The sequence below is a fragment of the Theropithecus gelada genome, chromosome 4, assembly GCF_003255815.1.
Source record: "Theropithecus gelada isolate Dixy chromosome 4, Tgel_1.0, whole genome shotgun sequence".
In the NCBI taxonomy this organism is placed as follows: Eukaryota; Metazoa; Chordata; class Mammalia; order Primates; family Cercopithecidae; genus Theropithecus; species Theropithecus gelada.
In genome coordinates this window covers 16,053,137-16,073,435 of record NC_037671.1, presented here as the reverse complement: position 1 = coordinate 16,073,435, position 20,299 = coordinate 16,053,137, and the positions used below count along the sequence as shown (strand labels likewise).

Below are 20,299 nucleotides of genomic sequence, written 5' to 3'. Positions count from 1 at the left end.
TTGGCCTCCCAAAGTGCTGGGATTACAGGCATGAGTCAAGGTGCCCGGCCATAATTTCTATTTAAGCTGTAGACTGTTAACGTCTCCTCTCTTCCCTGGTTCTCCTACATTCCGTTCTGCCTACCAGGAGAGATTTCTTCACATGCATTGCTAACCCCTTGGTGAAACATCCCTTTCTCTAGCAAACCTTTCCCGGTAACTTGCCACTCAATTGGGTATGTCTCCTTCAAGCTCTCAAAGCCCCTGTACATCTCTTATCACTTCACTTCTACTTTATTGTAATTGCTGGCTTTATTATCTGTTTTCCCTTTAAGACCATAACCTTTGGGAGGTAGGGGCCATGTCCGTCCTCACTGTTGCAATGGTATGGATTTCGTATGAACAATGGCAGCATCTGGCACATAAATAAATTCAATACAGTAAGCTAGTATCGTGTATGAACTTCCTATAGTTTACAGAAGTCCAACAGCCTAGGCTCTGAACAAGTAGACTATGTTATTCTGTTAGACTGAGAAACAGGAACACCAAGGGAGCACTTAAGTTAGAGTGCAAGGCCTGTAATCCTCCATCTTTCAAGCACATCAGAACCTATTCATAATCATTCATTTTGTTCAACCTATCAATTTTGTCTCTTTGCTTTAAGCTTCCAGCTCAAGAGTTATGCCAGTGACGGGGCATGGAGTCTTCATGGTGGACGTAGCTAGTCTTATGCTGGATAAGAGGCCATGTTTCCCTTTACTAACAATGATCTTCCATCTCACACTACAAAGATGTCAAGGCAAGACATGATGTAACTATGGGTTTATTTTTCTACTCCAAGAATTGCAGATGTACTCTGTCAATGACATGGAATGCTAGGGTTTCCTGACAGAAGAATGAGAAATCTGGGGTTAGCATGGAGGGCAACCATCCTGGACACCAGGGACAGACTCTTCCAGAACAGCCCAGAAGCCTATCACCATCAGGTCCAAAGGCAGAATCCAATGTAGACTGCCTTGGCTATCCAAGAATTTTTATTTAAAGAAGAATAATCCTAGATATGTGGGCTTCCATGGAAGTGATTCCTGGGACATAGTGGTTGTTAAAGTCATAAGCAACTCTGGGTGAACTGATGGAAGAAATAAGGGAAGCAGAGTCTAGCCCTGTGGGAAAGGGGAAGCTAGAAAACTAGGCGAAGTGGTTGGCTAACAGGCCAGGGTTAAGGGCTGGTTCTTGTTTGATTGGGGGATTTCAGGATAAACAGAACCTACGGCAAAATGACAATTAGGCAGAGGGGGCTTAGGGAGAGGGCTGGAGCTCTATGCTCACCTGAGTGCCTAAAGACTTTCCTGTGCATACATACTGTTACATCAGTCTTGTGTTGCAAATAAAATACTGGGCAAAAGCAAGGAGACTGTTTCTCAACACTGTCGTGAGTATCAGGAAAGTTTCCAACGTATTTCCGGCCCAGCCCTTCATTATTGCCATCATTTAGGTGAGGCTGACACAAGCAGACTAAGGCTACGTTTCACAGGTTCCCAATTGCATGGAAGATGAACAAGCAATCAATTATTTGTATCTGAAGCTGCTGCCTAATTATCGTACTACTTTACCTATATCAGGTGGCTATGCTAATAGCTGGAGTGAAACATTCAAAAGCAAATTATGGTTTTGATTTTCTATGAATCAATTGAACTGCAGTACTTTATTGCTTAAAAATATGATGGACCAAAACATCTTAATTTGGAAAAAGAAAAACAAAATTTTTCCAAGAAAATATCAATTCAAAATTAGTTGAATGCAAAAACCAAAGAGGAAATTTCCTTTTTTTCCTCGATTGAAAATGGCAAATTAAGTCAGCACAAAACTCAGCAAATAAGATGTATAGTTGTTAGTCTACTAGTAAGTAGGATCATTTACCATGTTTTCAATAAGGCAATTTCCAGTTTCCTAACTTTTTCCTCTACCTCAACTGTCCACTCCCATGGTCTGAGTTTTTATCTTATCTCTATAACTGTACCACCTTAAAAACCACTAATTCAAGAATGCAGCTGTTTACCCATCAGCTCGTGATCTGTATTGCTTCTGCAATTGTCCCCACTGACCAATTTAAACTTCTTTGACCTCTTCGGAAATTAATATTTATTGATTTTTTCTAATTCCTCTGAACTCCCCTGGACCTTTCCTGTGCTATCTAAAATTCAGTACTACAGTGGGTCCCCTGCCAAACTGTGTCCCCCAAAAGATACATCCAAATCCCAACCCTTGGTGCCCATGAATGTGATCTTATTTGGAAATAAGGTCTTTGCAGATATAACAAATTCAAGGATATCTGAATGAGAATATCCTGGATATACAGGTGGTCCCTAAATCCAATTTCTGGTATCCTTATAAGAGAAAAGGAGAAAGAGAGAGACTTGAGACACAGAGAGATGCCATGTGAAGGTGGTGGCAGAGATTCAAATTATGCAGCTGCCAGCTAAGGAACACCAAGGATTACCAGTGGCCACTGGCAGGGAGGAGAGAGGCATGAACAGATTCTCCCTTAGAGTTTCCAGAAGGAACCCACCCTGCCAACACTTTGACTTTAGATTTCTGGAACTGCAGGAGAAGCTCTGTTGTTTTAAGCCACCAAGTTTATAGTAATTTGTTATAGCAGCTTAGGAAACTAACTCAATCTCCCTTGCCCTCCTTTTCTTTCTACTTATCTGGCAAAGCTCCAGTTCTGGATGGACCCAACTATTAGCTGTACCAGGACAGCCAAAAGCCAGTGAAAAAAGTCATCAGTATCATGCAGAGTCATAATCATCAATCTGGAATGGACTTCACCCTGTACGTTCTTCTCCTCCTCTCCCTTTTAGGAGATAACCTCGCTTATTACCTAGACAAACTCAGTCACCACTGGATGAGCTCACCAAATGTATCATTCTATCTACCGCTGCAGCTTCCCTCTGATTGCAGTGGAGTTCATTCCTTTTCTGATACCGGCCCTTCTTTCTGTGTCTTGTAACCCATCTACTCCTCACTTCTCAGCACCCTTACCCTATCTCTTCTGTCTGATATATTCTAACTCCTTCTACTGCCTCTTTCACATTTGCTTTTCCTCTTGATTTCTCTTGCATGATGACAAACAATGGTGACAAATCAGAAGGCACACACACAACCCCCTACAGACACAAATAGATTTCCTCCATCATCCATCTTGTCCTATTTCTTACCCACTTAACTGCTGAACTTCTCAAAAATTTAATCCCATTTTCACCCAGTTCCCACTAACTTCTCACTCTACACTAATCTGACATCTGCCCCAAACAATCCACCCAGGCAGCACTTGCTAAGTCACCAATAATCTCTAGTTGAGTGGAACCACTAGTGTCAATGGACATTTTTCTGTACTTCTTCCACTTGACTTCATGGTATTAAACACAGTTAACTGTAGCCTCCTGGATGCCTTCTGTTCTTGGTGTCCACCTCATCTTAGGCTTATGGTTTTCCTCCTACCTCTCTGGCCACTGCCTCTCTATCTCCTTTACAGGCTCCTCCTCCTCTATCTAGTCTTAGGGACAATAATCTTCCCTTGTCTATAAGACCGTCCTTGGCCCTCTTTTCTTTCCATTCTGTTCTTGTTTCCTAGCCAATCTTATATGTAATCATCACTCTAATTATTATACATATGCAAATGACCTGAAATTTACATAACCAGCCCAGACCTCTCTTTTGCATTCCATATATTCAACTGCCAACTCTGGATATCACAAAGTTGACTCAAGCACATACCTACACATCTAAAATTGGAATCATACCCCCAAACCTGTCACTCTTCTAAAGTACTCATCTCACGTAAAGTCACCACCATAAACCAACATTAGGGTGTCAAACTTTACACTTTAAAACAATTTTTTTATTTTTAAAATTGTCAACTTTATTGAGGTATAATTGTATACAAACTGCAAGTTTACATATACAAGTAGATGAGTGTGGACGTATGCATCCAACCAAGATATCACCACAATCAAGGTAATAAACACATCCATCACCTTCAAAAGTTTCCTTGTGTCCCTCTGTGGGCTTTTTGCATGTGTATGTGTGTGTGTGTGTGGTAAGAACATTTAACATAAAATCTACCACCTTAAATTTTTAAGTGCATAATACTGGATTGTTAATTAGAGATACCGTATTATAGAGTAGACCTCTAGAACTAATTCATCTTGCATAACTGAGCTTTTATGGCCATTGAGAAACAACTCCCCATTTCCCCCTCCCCTGGCAACCACCCTTCTACTTGACTCTTTCAGATACCTGATGGAAGTGGGCTCATGCCACATTTGTCCATCTGTACCCAGTATATTTCACTTGGCCTGGTGCCCTCCAGGTTTACCCATTTTGTCACAAATGGTAGGATTTCCTTCTCTTTTAAGACTAAATAATATTGCCCCCAAATGTCAAAATGGAACATTCCTTTCCAAAGGTGACACTGCTTCTATCTCTCCTTTCCATGTTTGCTCCATTACTAAGTCGTTTATTCCTTATAAAATCTCTCAAATCCATCCCTTTCTACTACCAGACATTAGTTCAGGCTACTATCATCTGCAAAATGCCTCCCACTGGTTGTCTGCAGCCACTCACACGCCTGAATCTGCTCTAAACAAGGCAGAATCAGTGGGGAGCTGGTGTTTGGTTACCTCTCCAGCCTCAGCCCGCACCACACTCAGCTCTCCATTCTCTAGCCACTGGTCTTTCTCGCTCTCCTAGACTGCTCACCTCTCCTTCTTCTACCACAGGGCCTTTGCACAAGCTCTTTCTGCTGCTCATTTTCTACACTTTCCTCAGACTCTAGCCCAAACCTCTCTTCCTTAGGAAAGTTTCCCTGACCCCTCAAAACTAAGTGAAGTCCCCCCTCTCATTCTCCCAAGTACCTTTCCTTCATTGCCCTTATCACAGGTGTGACTTTACCTTTACTTTTGTAATTTCAACATTTGACCAGCTGTCTCTTCACTATATCGTGCATGCCAGGAGGTCACCGACTAGGTTTGGTTTGGCTCACAGCTATATACCCGGAGCCAGGTGACATTCCGGCATGTGGTAGACACTTAGTAAAAGTTTTTCATGTTTTTCTCTCCCCACCGACACCCAAGACCCTAGGTGTGCAGAAAATCTTAGAAGCACAAAGGGAATTCTGACATATTGTAGATTTCCAGGGCCAACCCCTGCAGCTTATGATTTTCTGTCAAGAGGAAATAAAAGCATAACTCAGTGGTGTCTTCACAGTTTCTGCCTGCCAGTTCTACTTTTCTATAAATACAGTCCTCATTTTCAAGGATTTTGGATAAGATCGCTGCAGTTGACTATTTTGGGGAGGCACTGCCTGTTCTATTTCAGAGGGGATGTTATCATCTGTCTTCATTCCTGGGGCAGGTGTGGAGACGCATTGTGGACACCACTGCAGATTCACATAAGAAGCTGAATGTATCAGGCTCACAGGTTCACAAGCCCTGGGCAGGGCCTCGGAGGGCAGACTGAAAGGCATGTGGGGATCGTCTCCCTGAAGACCCATTACTTTATGTTTCATCCATTCCTGTTTTCCTCCTGCCATCCTGTGATGCAGGACTGCTGCTGAGAGCTACTCCTTGTCTTAATAGTGCTTTCACCACCACCTGGAGCTCAGCCTCTGGGTCTTAACACTCAGGACCTTTTAAGGATGGCAGCCTTCAGCTTAGAATAGGAAAGATGTAAGAGTAGCATTCGAAGTGGAGGTCTAAGTTCAAAACATTCATGTAAACGTTGATGTCAAAATTGAGGGAAACGTTGAAATCATAACTTTCCAATGTAGTTTTCTTATCGCTATACAAGAGCAAACAAGATTTCTGAGTGTCCCCTTGTATAAGGTACACTATCTACTATCAAATATTGCAATTTATTCCTTGTATAAAGGTACACCCAGAAATTTAATTACAAAGAGACACATAAGCCCCTGTAACAAGTTACAGTTAAACCACAGTATACCTAATCATGGCAAATTATAAATGTAACCCAGTCTGTAAACAATAACAAGCCAAGTAAACACTGTATTGATGTCTTTTTGTGTTCAAAGAAGGATATACTTTTAAATACAAATAAATAATACAATTATATGGACTTATCCTTTGTATTTAAAAAGGTGGATAATAGTGTATATATGAAAGGATATGACATAGACTGAGTAAGATTTTCTCATTAACTAAAGTCTACTCAGGCTCCCCTGAACTCCTTTTTCCTTTTTTCTAAATTAATACACAATAGTTGTATGTATTTTGGGGGTACATTTTGATATATATTTGTATATAAATACATACATTTTGTATATATTTAGGGGTGATATTTGGATGCATGTATACAATGTATAGTGATCAAATCAGGATAATTGGGAATATCCATCATGTCAAACAGTTATCTTTTCTTTGTTAGAACATTCCAATTCTTCTCTTCCAGCTAGTTGAAATTTATAAAAAAATTCTTAACTATAGTCTAATCTATTATACTTTATTCCTTCTAACTAACTGTAGTTTTGTACTCATTAACCAACTTCTCTTCATTCTCCCTTCCCCCACCCTGAACTCTTTTTCACTGAGCCTGACTTTGGCCTTCCATGTTCTTCTTTCCATTGTCCAATTTCAGCAAGGATCCTGGTAAGTCAGTTTAACCAGAATCTCCCCATCTTCAATATCAGATCATTCTCATTATTTAATTATCAGGTTCCTCAGTCCCCACCATCTCCCAGGTGATAGCTGATCACCCTGGCCTGTCTTCAGCAAGAATCCTGTTACATTGGCTTAGCCAGAATCCCCCTTACTCTTGATGTTTCCTTTTAGTAATTTTCCACCCAGGGACCCTCACTCTGCTCCTTGGTTGTAAATTCCCACTTGCCCATGCTGTATCAGAGTTGAGTCCTGACCATTTCTCCCACTGCAAGACCTGATTGCAGTGGTCCCTATACTTCTCTTAGTGGTCTTGAATAAAGACTGCCTTATCTTCAACAAGCGTCAATGAATAACTTTTCCTTTAACAACACATACATATAAGACAAAGATATGTGTACTAGCTAAAATTGGCTAACCAACGAACATTCCCTCAATCAACCAATTCTCATGTATATTTATTTAGATAAGACTCTTATACACACATGGAAAAGTTTGCTTTTTGTATGTGTGAGATAGTGTCTCCGCTGGTCACCCAAGCTAGAGTATAGTGGCACGAGCACAGCTCACTGCAGCCTTGAACTCCTGGGTTCAAGCAATCCTCTCACCTCAGCCTCCTGAGTACCTGGGACTACAGACATGTGTCCCCATGCTAACTTTATGTTTTGTAGAGATGAGGTCTCACTATGTCGCCCAAGCTGATCTTTAACTCCTAGGCTCAAGGGATCCTCTTACCTGGGCTGCCCAAAATGTTGAGATTGCAAGAGAGAGCTACTGTGTCTGGCCAACTTTTTTAAAACTAGCATATCTTTAGTTACGTCATGTGCTCATCCATCTATCATGATATAAAGGTATTCTCCAGTGTATTCTCTACTTTCTCTAATTCAGGAGCAGAATGTCTCTAAGAAAACAAAACAAAACTGCATACAAATATCGCATTCACCTGCCACGTTCATCAGTCTGGCCATAGAGATCACAAGAACTTGCTATGATCGTTAACGATAAGAATGATTTAAGGTTAGCAACTCTGTTTGTCACATGTTTTTATTCTTTCTCCCAAATGAGCTTAAAACAAAATTTTTGAAGATGTTTAATAATTCCTGAGTAATCTGATGCCATTGTATTTGCACCTATCAGGTGATAAGTTTTCCAATGTCTTGAAGAAGTTGGCATAATGAGTCATGTGAGGAGCCTCAGGGCTTTGCCTTGTGGCCTTGTCCAATGTACTAAACAAAGCCCTTGACTTGCCAGGAGGAAATGCATCCACCACTCCATCATTCAGGGATTCATGCTGACAAATGACAATTACCGAAATGTATATACAAACCATTTCGCTTAGCAAAGTCAGGAAGAGACCTTATGGCATCTTTGTTTTATATATATATTTCAATGCTTATAAAACATTCCCATTTTCTTTCTTGTTTCAGTGTCTTACATCTTACTTTGCCTAAAGAATGTATTTCATTTAGAGTTCTTCTCTCTGAGACAATGACCTAAGTGCCCCTTCCTGTCTCACTCAGCAGAGGATACGCATTTGGAGTTTTGTTCACTTGTAAATCACTCAGTTGTTTTTAGGGATGCACAAATGACCTACAGGTTTTGCGACACCTTAAGGAACCAGTACAACGACTGAGAGAGTAGAGAATGCAGAGCCAGAGTGGTGGGACTTATATGAGAAATGATTTAGAAATTTATGAAATTCAGAGATTCATTCTTATCTCAGGAATTAACAAATATAACATCAGCATGGTGGGGCTTCCATCTAAGAAACAGAGTCAGAAAACATGAGCTAGTCAGAAAACATGGCTACCATGAGAATTAAGATTTCAAGACTCTGCCGCTTTTCTATGTTATTCTCTTTATTTTCCAAAAGTGATTAGCATTAAAATTCTCAGATCTGTGGACTGATATTCAGGTACAAGAAGCACATCTCCTATTTCAAGGTTAGTTTGGGGGTGAGGCAAAGCAGGAGGAAACCCAAGAAATGGAAGAGGTGATGATTCTGAGCAGGCGAGAAGGCAGGCTGAGTTTTTGAGGATGTAGAGGGAAGAAGGAAATGAAAGCCTTCAAGCCAGGGTAGCCTTGGCAATGACGGGGCACGTGATTAGAAAAATCAAAATGAAGTTCCATGGACTTAGTTGTGACCCTCCCACATTCATATGTTGAAACCCTCACTCCCCATGTGTTGGTATTTGGAGAAAGGGGACTTTGGGAAGTGATTAGGATTAGATGAGGTCATGTAGGTAGGGCACTCATGATGGATTTAGTGTCTTTATAAGGAGAGACTCTCGTCAGCCTGCTCACACTCACTTACGCACATGCTCTCTCTGTGCACACAAAAATGAAGAGGTGATGTGAGTGTACAGCAAGATGGCTGCCGCCCACAAGACAAGAGAAGAGGCCTCAGAAGGAAACCTATCTTGCAGCAACTTGATCTTGGTCTTCCAGCCTCCAGAACTGTGAGAAACACATTTCTGTTGTTTAAGCCACCCAGTCTATGGTGTTTTGTTATGGCAGCCCAAATCGACCAAAACCAAAGAGAATCTATATAGCTCTTCCACTATCTGACTGCAGACCCAATGGGGCGAAGTCAAAACTCTGTGTCTTTCCCTGTAGCACATTTCCCTCTGCACACCCTTACTTATTGAAAAAATATCCACCTAAGATGCCACACGAACTCTCCACAAACATTAACTCATGTAAGGTATTTTTCTTACTTCTATTTTTATAGATGAGGAAGCCAAAGTACAGCATTAATAAACTGAGCAAGATCATATAACCAGCAAGTATCAGATTTGGGATTCCACCCCAGGAAGTCTGGCTCCAGGATCTGTGCTCTTAACCCCTCAGCTGTGCTGACTTTCCCCACATTTCTTTGGTGTTCATTGAGCCACAAACTGTACAGTTATCTTTGCCACTACAATGATTCATTTGTATTCTTTGTTTTCCCGCTATGCCCAAGAATCACTTATTCAAGATTTTTCCTCCATGAAATAACCTATTCTTATCTGCCAGTAACCATATAACTTGTTTCCTGCTATGTGTTCACTTTTACTGGAATGGTGAAAATAACATTGAATATAATAAATGGATCATCAATGCCAGAATAAAAGCATTCAATTATAGAAAAAGTGGAGTTCTAAATTCAGATTATTCATAGATCATATAAAAAGGGTGGTTCTTTAATTTAAAAACAAACAAAAAAACATGAGAAATGAGAAAACACATAGGATATAAAAGTCATTCTTGGTCATATTGAAGAATTTTTAAAGACAAGGGCAAGTCCAAGGCTTGATATTTTTTTCCCTTTGGTTCAAAAAGCCTATTGCAATTAAATTCTATTAATTAAGATAATAGAGTTGAAGGCAACAAACACCCAATGAGAAATGAAAAAACAAATCATCCTACCTGCTGACGTGTGTTTGAACTTTTCGCTTTTCTTCTTCCTCCATTTCCAAGGCTTGAAAATCCTTCCCAGGTTGGCAAACTTACTTCTCCTGCGGATGGGTGGGGTGTGGGTGCCTGGGACGAGGGAGTCAGAACGCATCGCCGCCAGCCTCTCCACTTCCTCAGCTTGTTATTTCCAAGAAAGAGATGAAAATAAAGAGAGAAAAAGAGTGTTAAAATGAGAGCCTCACAGATGGCCAACGTTTTCCATGGTTACAGATAACAGAAACCACGTGACCAGAGTTTCTTTTTGCCTTTTGGAAGGGAAGTCATACCAGTGTGTTCTGAAGGCTGAGGACAGTTGGCCAAACCCTAGAGATTCAGAACACCCCACCCAAATTTGCTCAACTTCTACCTAGGCTGGAGGAGGAAGAGAAAGAGGAGGAGAGCTCTTTGGACAAGTCAAGGACTCCCGCCCAAAACAGGGAGAGGCCACCAGAAGATTCAAATGAGAGTCAGTGTAATAACTGGTCCAGCAATTTCTCAAATGAGACTTGGCAAATGCAATCACTACAGCACTGTCTGCTGAGAAAAAAGAAGACAGAAAACATTTATCAACTATCTATTCCAAAGCCAATGTCTCCAACACCCACTGCTCTCTACTTCCTACTACCTGGCTTTACCTAGACCTTCAGCAGCACTGAAATCTGTTAAGCAAGTGACTGTACTTTAGGATTACTGATTTATTTTAGAATCACTCACACTTCCATTAGATTTTACAATTGTCTTAATTCCACTAGTTTTTCTTTTCCTAGAGTCTTGCTCAAAAAAAAAAAATTCTTAGAAATTGAGAGCTGGGGGTATCTTTAGGGAAAATCTACGCTATTCCCAATAATGGAACACTTGAGCATATTCAGACTTTCAATCTCATAATGCCCAGTGGACCCTTCCTTAAAGGTCACAATCATCCCAACCTCTTTTTACCACATGAAATAAAACTAACTCTTTTCCATAGTTACAGAGTCCAATACCCCAACTTGAATTTTCAAGGAAGGAATAATCAGAGAAAACAAGCTCTTTGGCAAAATTGAGGGCATGGATTCAACTTCCCAGACAGCAAAACGGTATCTGAAGCCGTGGCAAATCCCAAACCACTTTGTTTGGCCTTGACCATAGTCTCCCAGAAAAAATCATCCAGACTTCTGCAACCTATGCATTCCTTGCAAGTTCAACCTGTCAATGACTACATAAAAATGATAGTCTGCTTGTTGTGGTCTGAACATAGTTTTAACTCAGGAGGTCCATTCATTCAATACATATGGAATTTTGAGTGTGTGCTGTGGCAGTTGTATTGGTGACAGATGTGATAAGCTAGTAAGAGCTCCCCACAGCAGGACTGAAAGAAAGCAGATGGAATTGAGAGACACGTCGGAAGCAAAGTCAAAAGAACTTAGTGACTGATTGAGTGACCTGAAGGACTGGAGGCAGATCATTGGCAATTCCCAGATTCGGGTCAGCAGAGTAGTACCCTTCATTCATAGAGATAAGGAAGACAGGGGAAGGCACAGGTTTAGGGGTGAGGGCAGCCATGATTGGGACATATTGCAATGAAGAAGGCACTTAAACCTTTTACTACCTGGTTTAACACACTGGGAGCTCCTTTTTCAATCATTTAATTAAGTGGCCACTTAAATCTCTGCCAGACACTATGACCATTTCCGGGGAAGACACACAGGAAAACCAGTCTTGAGCACAGAGTGCCAAGGAGGAGACAGAGGGATCAGTGTGTAAGAACATACCACAACAGAGCTACGATGTAAAACTCAATGGAGGTGAAGAGGAGAGAGCAACTAATTCTGCTTCACAGCATTGGAGAAGACCTTGAGGGAGGTCACTTTGGGCTTAAGTTTTGAAAGAGGAGGGACTGTTCTCCCTGCAAAGGGAAGAGGGAGAAGTGGATCCCTGGGAGGAGAAACAGACCCAGCAGGAACAGAGAGGGCTGAAAGCACGGAACGTCTGGGGACTTGAAGGAACTCAGTCAACTGTGAGCCTCAGTGACGTTAGGTGAGATGAAGCACTAATGGAGAGAGAGTGGGGTTGCAGGGTCTGCAACCAGATCATGCAAGCTCTTGAAATGAATTGGCATTTGGGGTTCACCCTCTGAGCAGAGGGACAAGGAGAATTTGAAAATGGGAAACTGGTATTATTACATTCAACCAAAATGTATTGCATGCTCACTCTGTACCAGATGCTTAGACTATGAGGTAAACAAAACAGATAAAAATACCAATTCATAGAGTTCACATGCGGAAGTAGGGTGAAGGGCAGACAGCAAACACTGAAACCAAATAAATTATAGAGTATGCCAGAAGATACTTGCTTTGGGGAAAAAAATAATGAGTGGAACCTGGTAAAGTAGATCAAGAGTACCTGGCATGGAATGGGGGGGGGTCGGCCTGATTGAGAAGGGCCGACCCCCCCATTCCACGCCAGGTACTCGAGAATGGGGGTGTCGGCCTGATCAGGATGCAACTAGATTTGTTTCTTAGGAATATCATTGCAGCAGCAAAGGTAACCTGACTCGGAATATGGGGAAATCCTTAACAGCGAGAACCATCAGGAGGACACTGCAATCACAGTGACTAGGATTCAAGCAGGAGCCTGACAGAAGGATAGGAAGAAAAGATGAGATTCAGCCAGGTGGGAGAATCAGCAGATTTGGTAACTCTCTGGATAAACATGAGCAAGTGCCAGGAAGTGAGAATGGCTAACATTTTTAGTTTTCATGACTAGGTCAATGTGATGATGTGATGATTTTACATGTTTTAAAGAATTTGACGATAAAGGAATAAGCAGAATAGGATGGCAGCTCAGTGGGGACAAGAACTTTGCAGCCAGATAATTCAGTATTTTTGCAAAGGCTCTTTAGGGGTTAGAACTTTATTTCCTGAGGTAATGAAGAACTGTTGAGAGGAAATTGGCCAAGGTAGGAAGGAGAGACTTGATTTGGGGGTCAGTAGGCTGAGCTGCCAGAGCCAGGGGAAAGTGAGAGACCGAAGATGTAGAATAAAGGCTGAGACATGTATGAAACATGGTTCTTAGGAAGGAGGAGAAGTGGGATCAAAAGTGCACAAAAGTATAAGTGATCAGAAGATTTTATGCTGAGTGATTGAAAGTCTGAACTGAAGTGTCTGATCACAAATGGCATAGATCAGATGTGGGCCTCAGGGAGAATAATCTAGCAGCAGTGGTAAAATAACGGATTATTGGAGGCTAAAGGAGGAAGATAAAAGATTCAGAAGGTTTTAAGTACGGCTGTGGAATGGCTGAGGAGAGTGGTAACAATATCAACAACACAGCTATGACAAGGAATAAAAAAGAAATCAAATCAGGCAAGTAAATGGCCTCAGAAGTAACACTGAATTTGAGCATTCTGCTTTTTAAATGGCATCAGCTGCTCGAGTTGGTGCTTCTTCAACAATGTCAGCAGAGCCACATAAGTAGTGATAATTGCGGGAAACCAAAGCAAAGAGGTATTGAGTCCAGGAGGGAAGCAAAGTCACCACAGTCCAGAGGTCTGATTCTCCCAAGGTCACCTATTCCATACTCGTCACTTTCCCCCGCGTTTCTTACCTTGGTGAATAGTCTTTTTGTTGCTTTTGTCCAGATTTTACAAGTCTCCAAACCTACATTGCCAGACTTACTCTCCTGCCTTCAAACCTGTATTGGATACTTTCACTAGAAGTCTGTTCCTTGTAGGAACTACAAGTGGCTTCCCACAGCATACAGTAGGAAGTTCTAATGTCCTATATTAGCCTTCAGACAAGGCCAATAATCACTTATTCAAGCTTTTTTCCTCCATGAAATAACCTATGTTTTGTATTAAAAGAGCCTGACTTATTACTCTCAACCTGAGTAAGCTGCTCAGAATGATCTTCTAGCACTTCTCTAAACACGGTTGTAGTCAAAATGAAATGCTCCCATTTGGTTGGAAGATTTCCTATCATTCTTTGATTCTCAAAAGAGCCTAAGACACAAAAGGTGAAGTTGTAAAAATATTCAGTTTGAGAATTCTCTGAGTTCAGCCAACATAAAACATCTGCTAAAGGTTAAAGAGAGATTATACACAGAATCCTTTAAAAAAATCAAGAGAGGAATTATTCAGGGTTGATACTGAGTTTGCTTCTCATGGTTGGCACTCAATAATGACTTATTAAATAGATAACTGGATAACTGCATTTGATTCAATTCATTCCCTCACATCTTCAGAGGTATGAAAATAAGTATCGTTATTTGTCTTTAAAAAAAAGTGCCATGAGAACCAAAAGGCTGTTCCACAATCACATCTTTAAGAAATGGATACAAATTATTCTGAAATTGCCCCATTAAAATAATGATATGAAATTAGAAGTGTCTTTGAAAAACCAAGAGTGGCAAGGAACAGAGGGTATTATAAAGGTATAATTATAACTCAGTAGTTAAATGAATCCTTAATAAGTATTATTATGAAATTCATGATGTTTAGCTCTTAAATTCAGTAGATTATTGAGCAGACTAGATCACATTAGGTTTAGTTGATTTATATTTTAATCACCCCATTACATTTTTCTTCAATTCATTTGATGATGGGGGCTAGCTTTGCCATCAGATAATGATATTGGAAGGCTTAAGTGTGAGGATGGCTCAAGAATGAGCCAATTTGTGAATACAGTTTGAAAAGGAAGGGAAGGCTTGGTGCAGTGGCTCACGCCTATAATTACAGCACTTTGGGAGGTCGAGGCAGGTGGATCACCTGAGATCAGGAGTTCAAGACCAGCCTGGCTGACATGGTGAAACCCTGTCTCTACTAAAAATACAAAAAATAAGCTGGGTGTGGTGGCAGGTGCCTGTAATCCCAGCTACTGATGCTAAGGCAGGAGAATCGCTTGAATCCAAGAGGTGGAGATTGCAGTGAGCGGAGATTGCACCATTGCACTCCAGCCTGGGTGACAAAAGCAAAACTCCATCACACACACACACAAATAAAAATAAAAAAATAAAAAGAGAGAGAGAAAAGAAAAGGAAGGGTTAAAAAAACAAACAAACAAACAAAAACAAGGGTTCAGAATAAAGTGTTCTCCCACTGCAGGAACCAGAGAAAGAAAGGGATGAAGGCAAGTGGGAGAGCAAGGTGCAGCCTGCCATGTTTTGGAATCACAAACAGCCTTCCTTGGAAATGGAGCATGTAAAGACAGCTTCGCTTCGGCCTGCTCAAAGGTGGCTACCTTATGCTGTCTGGAGAAAATGCTGAGCCACACATGAATCAGCTTGAATGTCAACTGCCAGGACTGAGCATGTTGAATCAAAACGTTGGAAGCTGGGCAGCTGAGCTCCTTCAGAAGGGTGAAGTGAGGAGCGAGCCATGGGCAAGCAAACTCCTGGGGTCTTTCCTGCTCTACCACCCAAGAGAACACTCTTTAAAGGACCACACAGTTTGGGCTCCCATTTATGACAAAACTGGATTTTGTTTTATCCATAGGGTGGAAAATGATTAGGAGATTATTTTTCTTTCTCCTTAGAAAGGCTAGAAAGAAAATATTTGATGTGTGCATGATTTTAATGAACAAGAACCAAAGCACCTAGGCCTGATGGTGTTCTGAACCCCAGCCCTTGTGGCAGCTTGGGATGACTCTTGGTGGGCTCCTAGGGCCAAATAGTAAGTACTTTTGGCTTTATGGACCATATGGTCTCTGTTGAAGTGGGAGGAGCTGGGCCAGGGGCACTCCTCAGGTACACCATATTTCTCATGGTGGTTTGGCTTTCAAAAGGCATGTGCAAGGATGGCACCACCTTGGCTTCCTGCTGGCCTAGAAAGTGCTAGTCATACAGTGTCTCAGGGAGCAACCTGGAATGAAGGAAGCACAGTGTCTGTGCCATCTCATGTCTAGTCAGAGTCAGCACCAGAGGCAGGAGCGCAGCCCATTTGGGACCCCAGTGGAGATCTCTCCATGTGCTAAGTGCTCCTAGGGTTTTTGGAGGACCTAAGATTCTCATAGATTGGATTCTTGTTTCTTAATCCTAAGTGAACTCAATAACAGAACGTTTCTGTTGCAGGATCTGATAACCTTCACTTTTGCTTGTAATTAGAAGGGGTTATATATCCCCCTTATTTCACTACCCTAGGAATGGGAACCAAAGATCAGAGTGGAGGTAAGCTAGGCTGTCAGCTCACTATGCTGAAGCAGCACTGCCTTTTTTTTTTTGAGACAGGGTTTTGCTCTGTCACCCAGGCTGGAGGCTGGAGTGCAGTGACACGATCTCAGTTCACTGCAACCTCCACCTCCCAGGTTCAAGCCATTCTCATGCCTCAGCCTCCCGAGTAGCCGGGACTACAGGAATGCACCACCATGCTCGGCTAATTTTTGTATTTTTAGCAGAGACAAGGTTTCACCATGTTGTCCAGGCTTGTCTTGAACTCCTGGCCTCATGTGATCCGCCTGCTTTGGCCTCCCAAAGTGCTGGGACTATAGGTATGAGCCACCACGGCTGGCCTGCACTGCCTTTTCCTGTCCTGCAAAATGATGCCGCACAGGCGCCCAGACATTCAGAAAGGTCCCTTTTATAAATGTACTGTCACTTTCAGAGCTACTTTATCATAAACAAATTAAGGGTTAATATGAATTATCATATGAGGACACTATTTTTCCTTTTTCACTCTAGAATAAGTCATACCATACTCTTATAGAGGCTAGATCTCTTGGAAGAGTTTCTGACAACCTAGAATTGATTAACCAGAAGAGTTTTTTGTTTTTTGATTTTTATTTAAAAAAGAGTAAAACATGTTTATTCTAAAACTCCAGAGTGCCTATCTGGTTTCATTAGGAATGGGATGGGGACTTAAAGTGGGGAGTGGATGGGACAAGGATTGGGTATTAAAGAGGGAAAACGATGGGGACAACAGAGACTCTTTTAGCACAGAGAGGCTGCCTGGTTAAAGGAAAAATATACGCCACAAAGGAGCTAGGAGATAAATCAACAAGGCTGTGTTGTCCAAGAGCTATTAAACACAGAAACGATGCCTGAGTGCTCATGTTAACATTGGTGAGTACGAGGATCACTGACCTTCACTGCCCTCACCTCCTCCTTTGAGGCTCTTTTGCACCTCTGTGCACCACCCTCCTCCTCCCCATCCCTTAGCGTCCAGTCAAAGAGGGATCCAATTTATGTATTAGCACCAAGCTGTGGACACTGCTACTGGCTGAGCACGTGGTAATGAGACAGCAACATTTAACTAAGGGTTTATCTGTCTGAATCCAAAGACTGGATGACTTGAGTAATGCAAGTCCTGGTGGGGATGGGGAGGAGGAGGGAGCTCTGGTGCTCCTCAGCTGCTTGGACACACAGGTGGCTATGTTTTCTACCTGGGAACCATCAGAGGAAATTCCATTTACATTCCACACAAAACACCACCCACACCCCAGACGCAACCATTACGCCACATGACATTTGGCAGTCTTCCCCACTATGTCTCTGGAGGGAGAGGTCAGCGTTTACATTGAGAGAGCTCAATCTTATTGCTTACAAGAATGGTAGTCCTCATGCGGGATGAAGCAATAATGTGTGCATGCCTATACGATAGAGTCCTGTGGGCTGGGAGGTGGTGGGAGAAGGGAGGGAAGCTGCATATACCTGGACCCAAACTTCTCAGCAGATTTGCCCAGGCACTTGGCCAGCTTCCTCCTTTGTCTCTGGCTTCTACAGAGTTCTGCCTGGTAAAGGCAGCTCTAGTCACTGCCAGGGGCAAGTCCCTAGGGATGTTTTCATCACAGGTGTGCTGCTGCCTCCTGCACTGTGAACAGGCAGAGCTGCCCTTTAGTGGTCACCTGGGAAAACACCGTGCTGATATACAATGCGGGGAGATGGGAAGGAAGGGAAACTCAGGGGTCCATGGGTCCAAAGATGGCCCAAGTCATGTTTCTGTTAATTTGCTCCTGAAGCATGAATTGACAGCCAAGAAGAACACAAGAACATCCATAAATCCTGGTGCCCCAAGATGTACCAATTTTAAAGAAAGCAAGAAGGTAGCTCTACTGGTTTTGGAATCATAGGCCACTGTATCAGAAAGAGGCCACATGACCAATGTGGTTTATGGCACTCTGCATTTCCTCCTAACTGGAGGGGGGATTCTAAACGGTATAGTGCTTCCTTAGGTATTGGCGCTGATGACTACTATGATGGTAAAGATCATAATTGATGATGATGAGGAGGAGGAGGATAACAGCATTCATAACAGCTAACATTTTTCAGTCGCTAAGTCTATTCCACTGATCTAAGCACTTAAAATGTGTTACCTTATATAATCCTCAAATTAAACTTGTGAGCTAGGGCTATATATTATCCCCATTTTAGAGCTGGAGAAATTGAGAAGGGACTAATGAAGAGGAAAAAGTGATTCTCGAAAGAAGAGAACCACATGCTTTTAATTAAGACATGCCTATTTGCAAGAATATCTCCTCAATGTGTGCGAGTCTGGCTTTTTGAATCTTTGTATTACTCACTAAAGTAGTAAGAGGGCTTCAGGGATGAGGGAGGAAATGAGCTGCTTTTTCAAAAAGGCTGCAAAACAGATGTCAATTATAAATTGATCCTACTCTAGCAAGAGAAAAGAGGTGCTGTCTTACCCTAAATTGTCATAATATAAATGTACACCTGTCTGTAGGTGCCCTGGAGAATACCCGCCCTAGATCACTAGGACAAGAAGAACCGGTAGGACATTATCTACTAAGGACCTGTGCCACAAGCTACAATCATGAACTCAGCAGGTGCCAGTCAGGCCTGGAACAGGCTCAGATCTGCTTCACTTAGAAAATGCTAACCATCGTGTATAGGGGAATAATATTACGAAACCAGGAGGATGAGGGTCCAGATCCGGAATCTACCACCTAATAGCTACTGGTGGAGATGAGTTCTTTCTGGCCCCCACCAGGTTGCAAGGGCTTCCTAATTCTCCTCTGGAGAGTCACTCCTCCTCTCCTTGCACTCTGGGTGGTTCAGGAAGTTCATTTCCGTCCTGACGCCAAAAGCGGGCATGTGACCCAGTGCTGGCCAATCAGAGCATTGCATCTCCAACCTCCACCCACAGTAATTCATTCCGGGATGAGCCATTGAGCTTGGCTAGACAATGAGACTCAATGCTGGATTTTGTTGGAACCACTGATAAACATGCTCTTTCAACTGGGATTGCAGATTACATAGGCTCTAAGCCTAGTCAATGTAGGGGTCACAAACTAAAACATCTTCATTTAGCCTTGGTTAATGTTAAAAGAATCTCCAGGTCACAATGATGATTCATAAGCTTTGAGAAGAAACAGCCCTATTATGTCAAATACTTCATATTTGCTAAGAACTGTGTTGGAAGGATGAAGATATTTCTATTCCATGAACACAGGGCAATGAAGAGAGCATATTGTGAATGGACCAGACAGGTAGGGAGGAAAGTTTCTATTCACATTTAAAATTATAAAATGTAAAATATTTAAATTTAAAATTATAAAATGTAAAATATTTAAATTTAAAATTATACAAGTTCTATATTGTTAAACTTATTGAGCTAATAGATGTTATTATCAACATTCTTCCTTAGATATTCAGTACAAACTTCTTGTTTTATCTCCCAGGAATGTATCTTTCAACCACTAACACATATAATGACTACAAAAACTTATAAAACATTCTGTTGTTCACTTAATCTATAGAATAAATTTGTGTTGGGAACAGAACTTATTTAAAATGTAGATAAACTCCCAAGTCTTGTGTTAAACCAAAGCAACAATCTTTAAATAACGTAGACCCTTTTTTCATCTTAAATTCATAGACCCTAGGGTCTGATATTCTTTTTGCAGTTAAATAAATAGTGCCTTTCACAGACTCAAATCCCACCTCAACAAAGCCTGGTTTCCCCTGCAGGGGTGAGCAAACTCTTTCTGTTAAGCCAAATAGTAAGTACTTTAGGCTTTATGGACCATATAATCTCTGTTGAAGTACTCTACTCTGCTGATGCACTGTAAAAGCAGTGGTAGACTAATATGCCCAAATGGGCATGTCTGTGTTCCAATAAAACTTTATTTATAAAAACAAGCATCTGGCCTGCATGGCCATAGCTTGTCAACCCTTGTCCTATAGAGCTATGGGTAATCTTTCAGACCCCACAACCCTTTTCTTTTTCTTTCTTTTTTTTTTGAGACATAATCTCACTTTGTCACCCAGGCTGAAGTGCAGTG

General features: G+C 41.7%; 1 protein-coding gene across 10 annotated transcripts in view; it reads right to left on the bottom strand.

Moving 5' to 3' along the window:
* The window catches only part of PHACTR1 (phosphatase and actin regulator 1), a 575,876-nt gene that overhangs the window by 225,367 nt on the left and 330,210 nt on the right, over positions 1 to 20,299 (bottom strand). For all 10 annotated transcript variants that reach the window (XM_025382675.1, XM_025382676.1, XM_025382678.1 and 7 more), the window contains one exon: positions 10,062 to 10,226. In XM_025382675.1, coding sequence (XP_025238460.1) covers positions 10,062 to 10,226 — 165 coding nt within the window. The remainder of the gene's footprint in view (positions 1 to 10,061; positions 10,227 to 20,299) is intronic.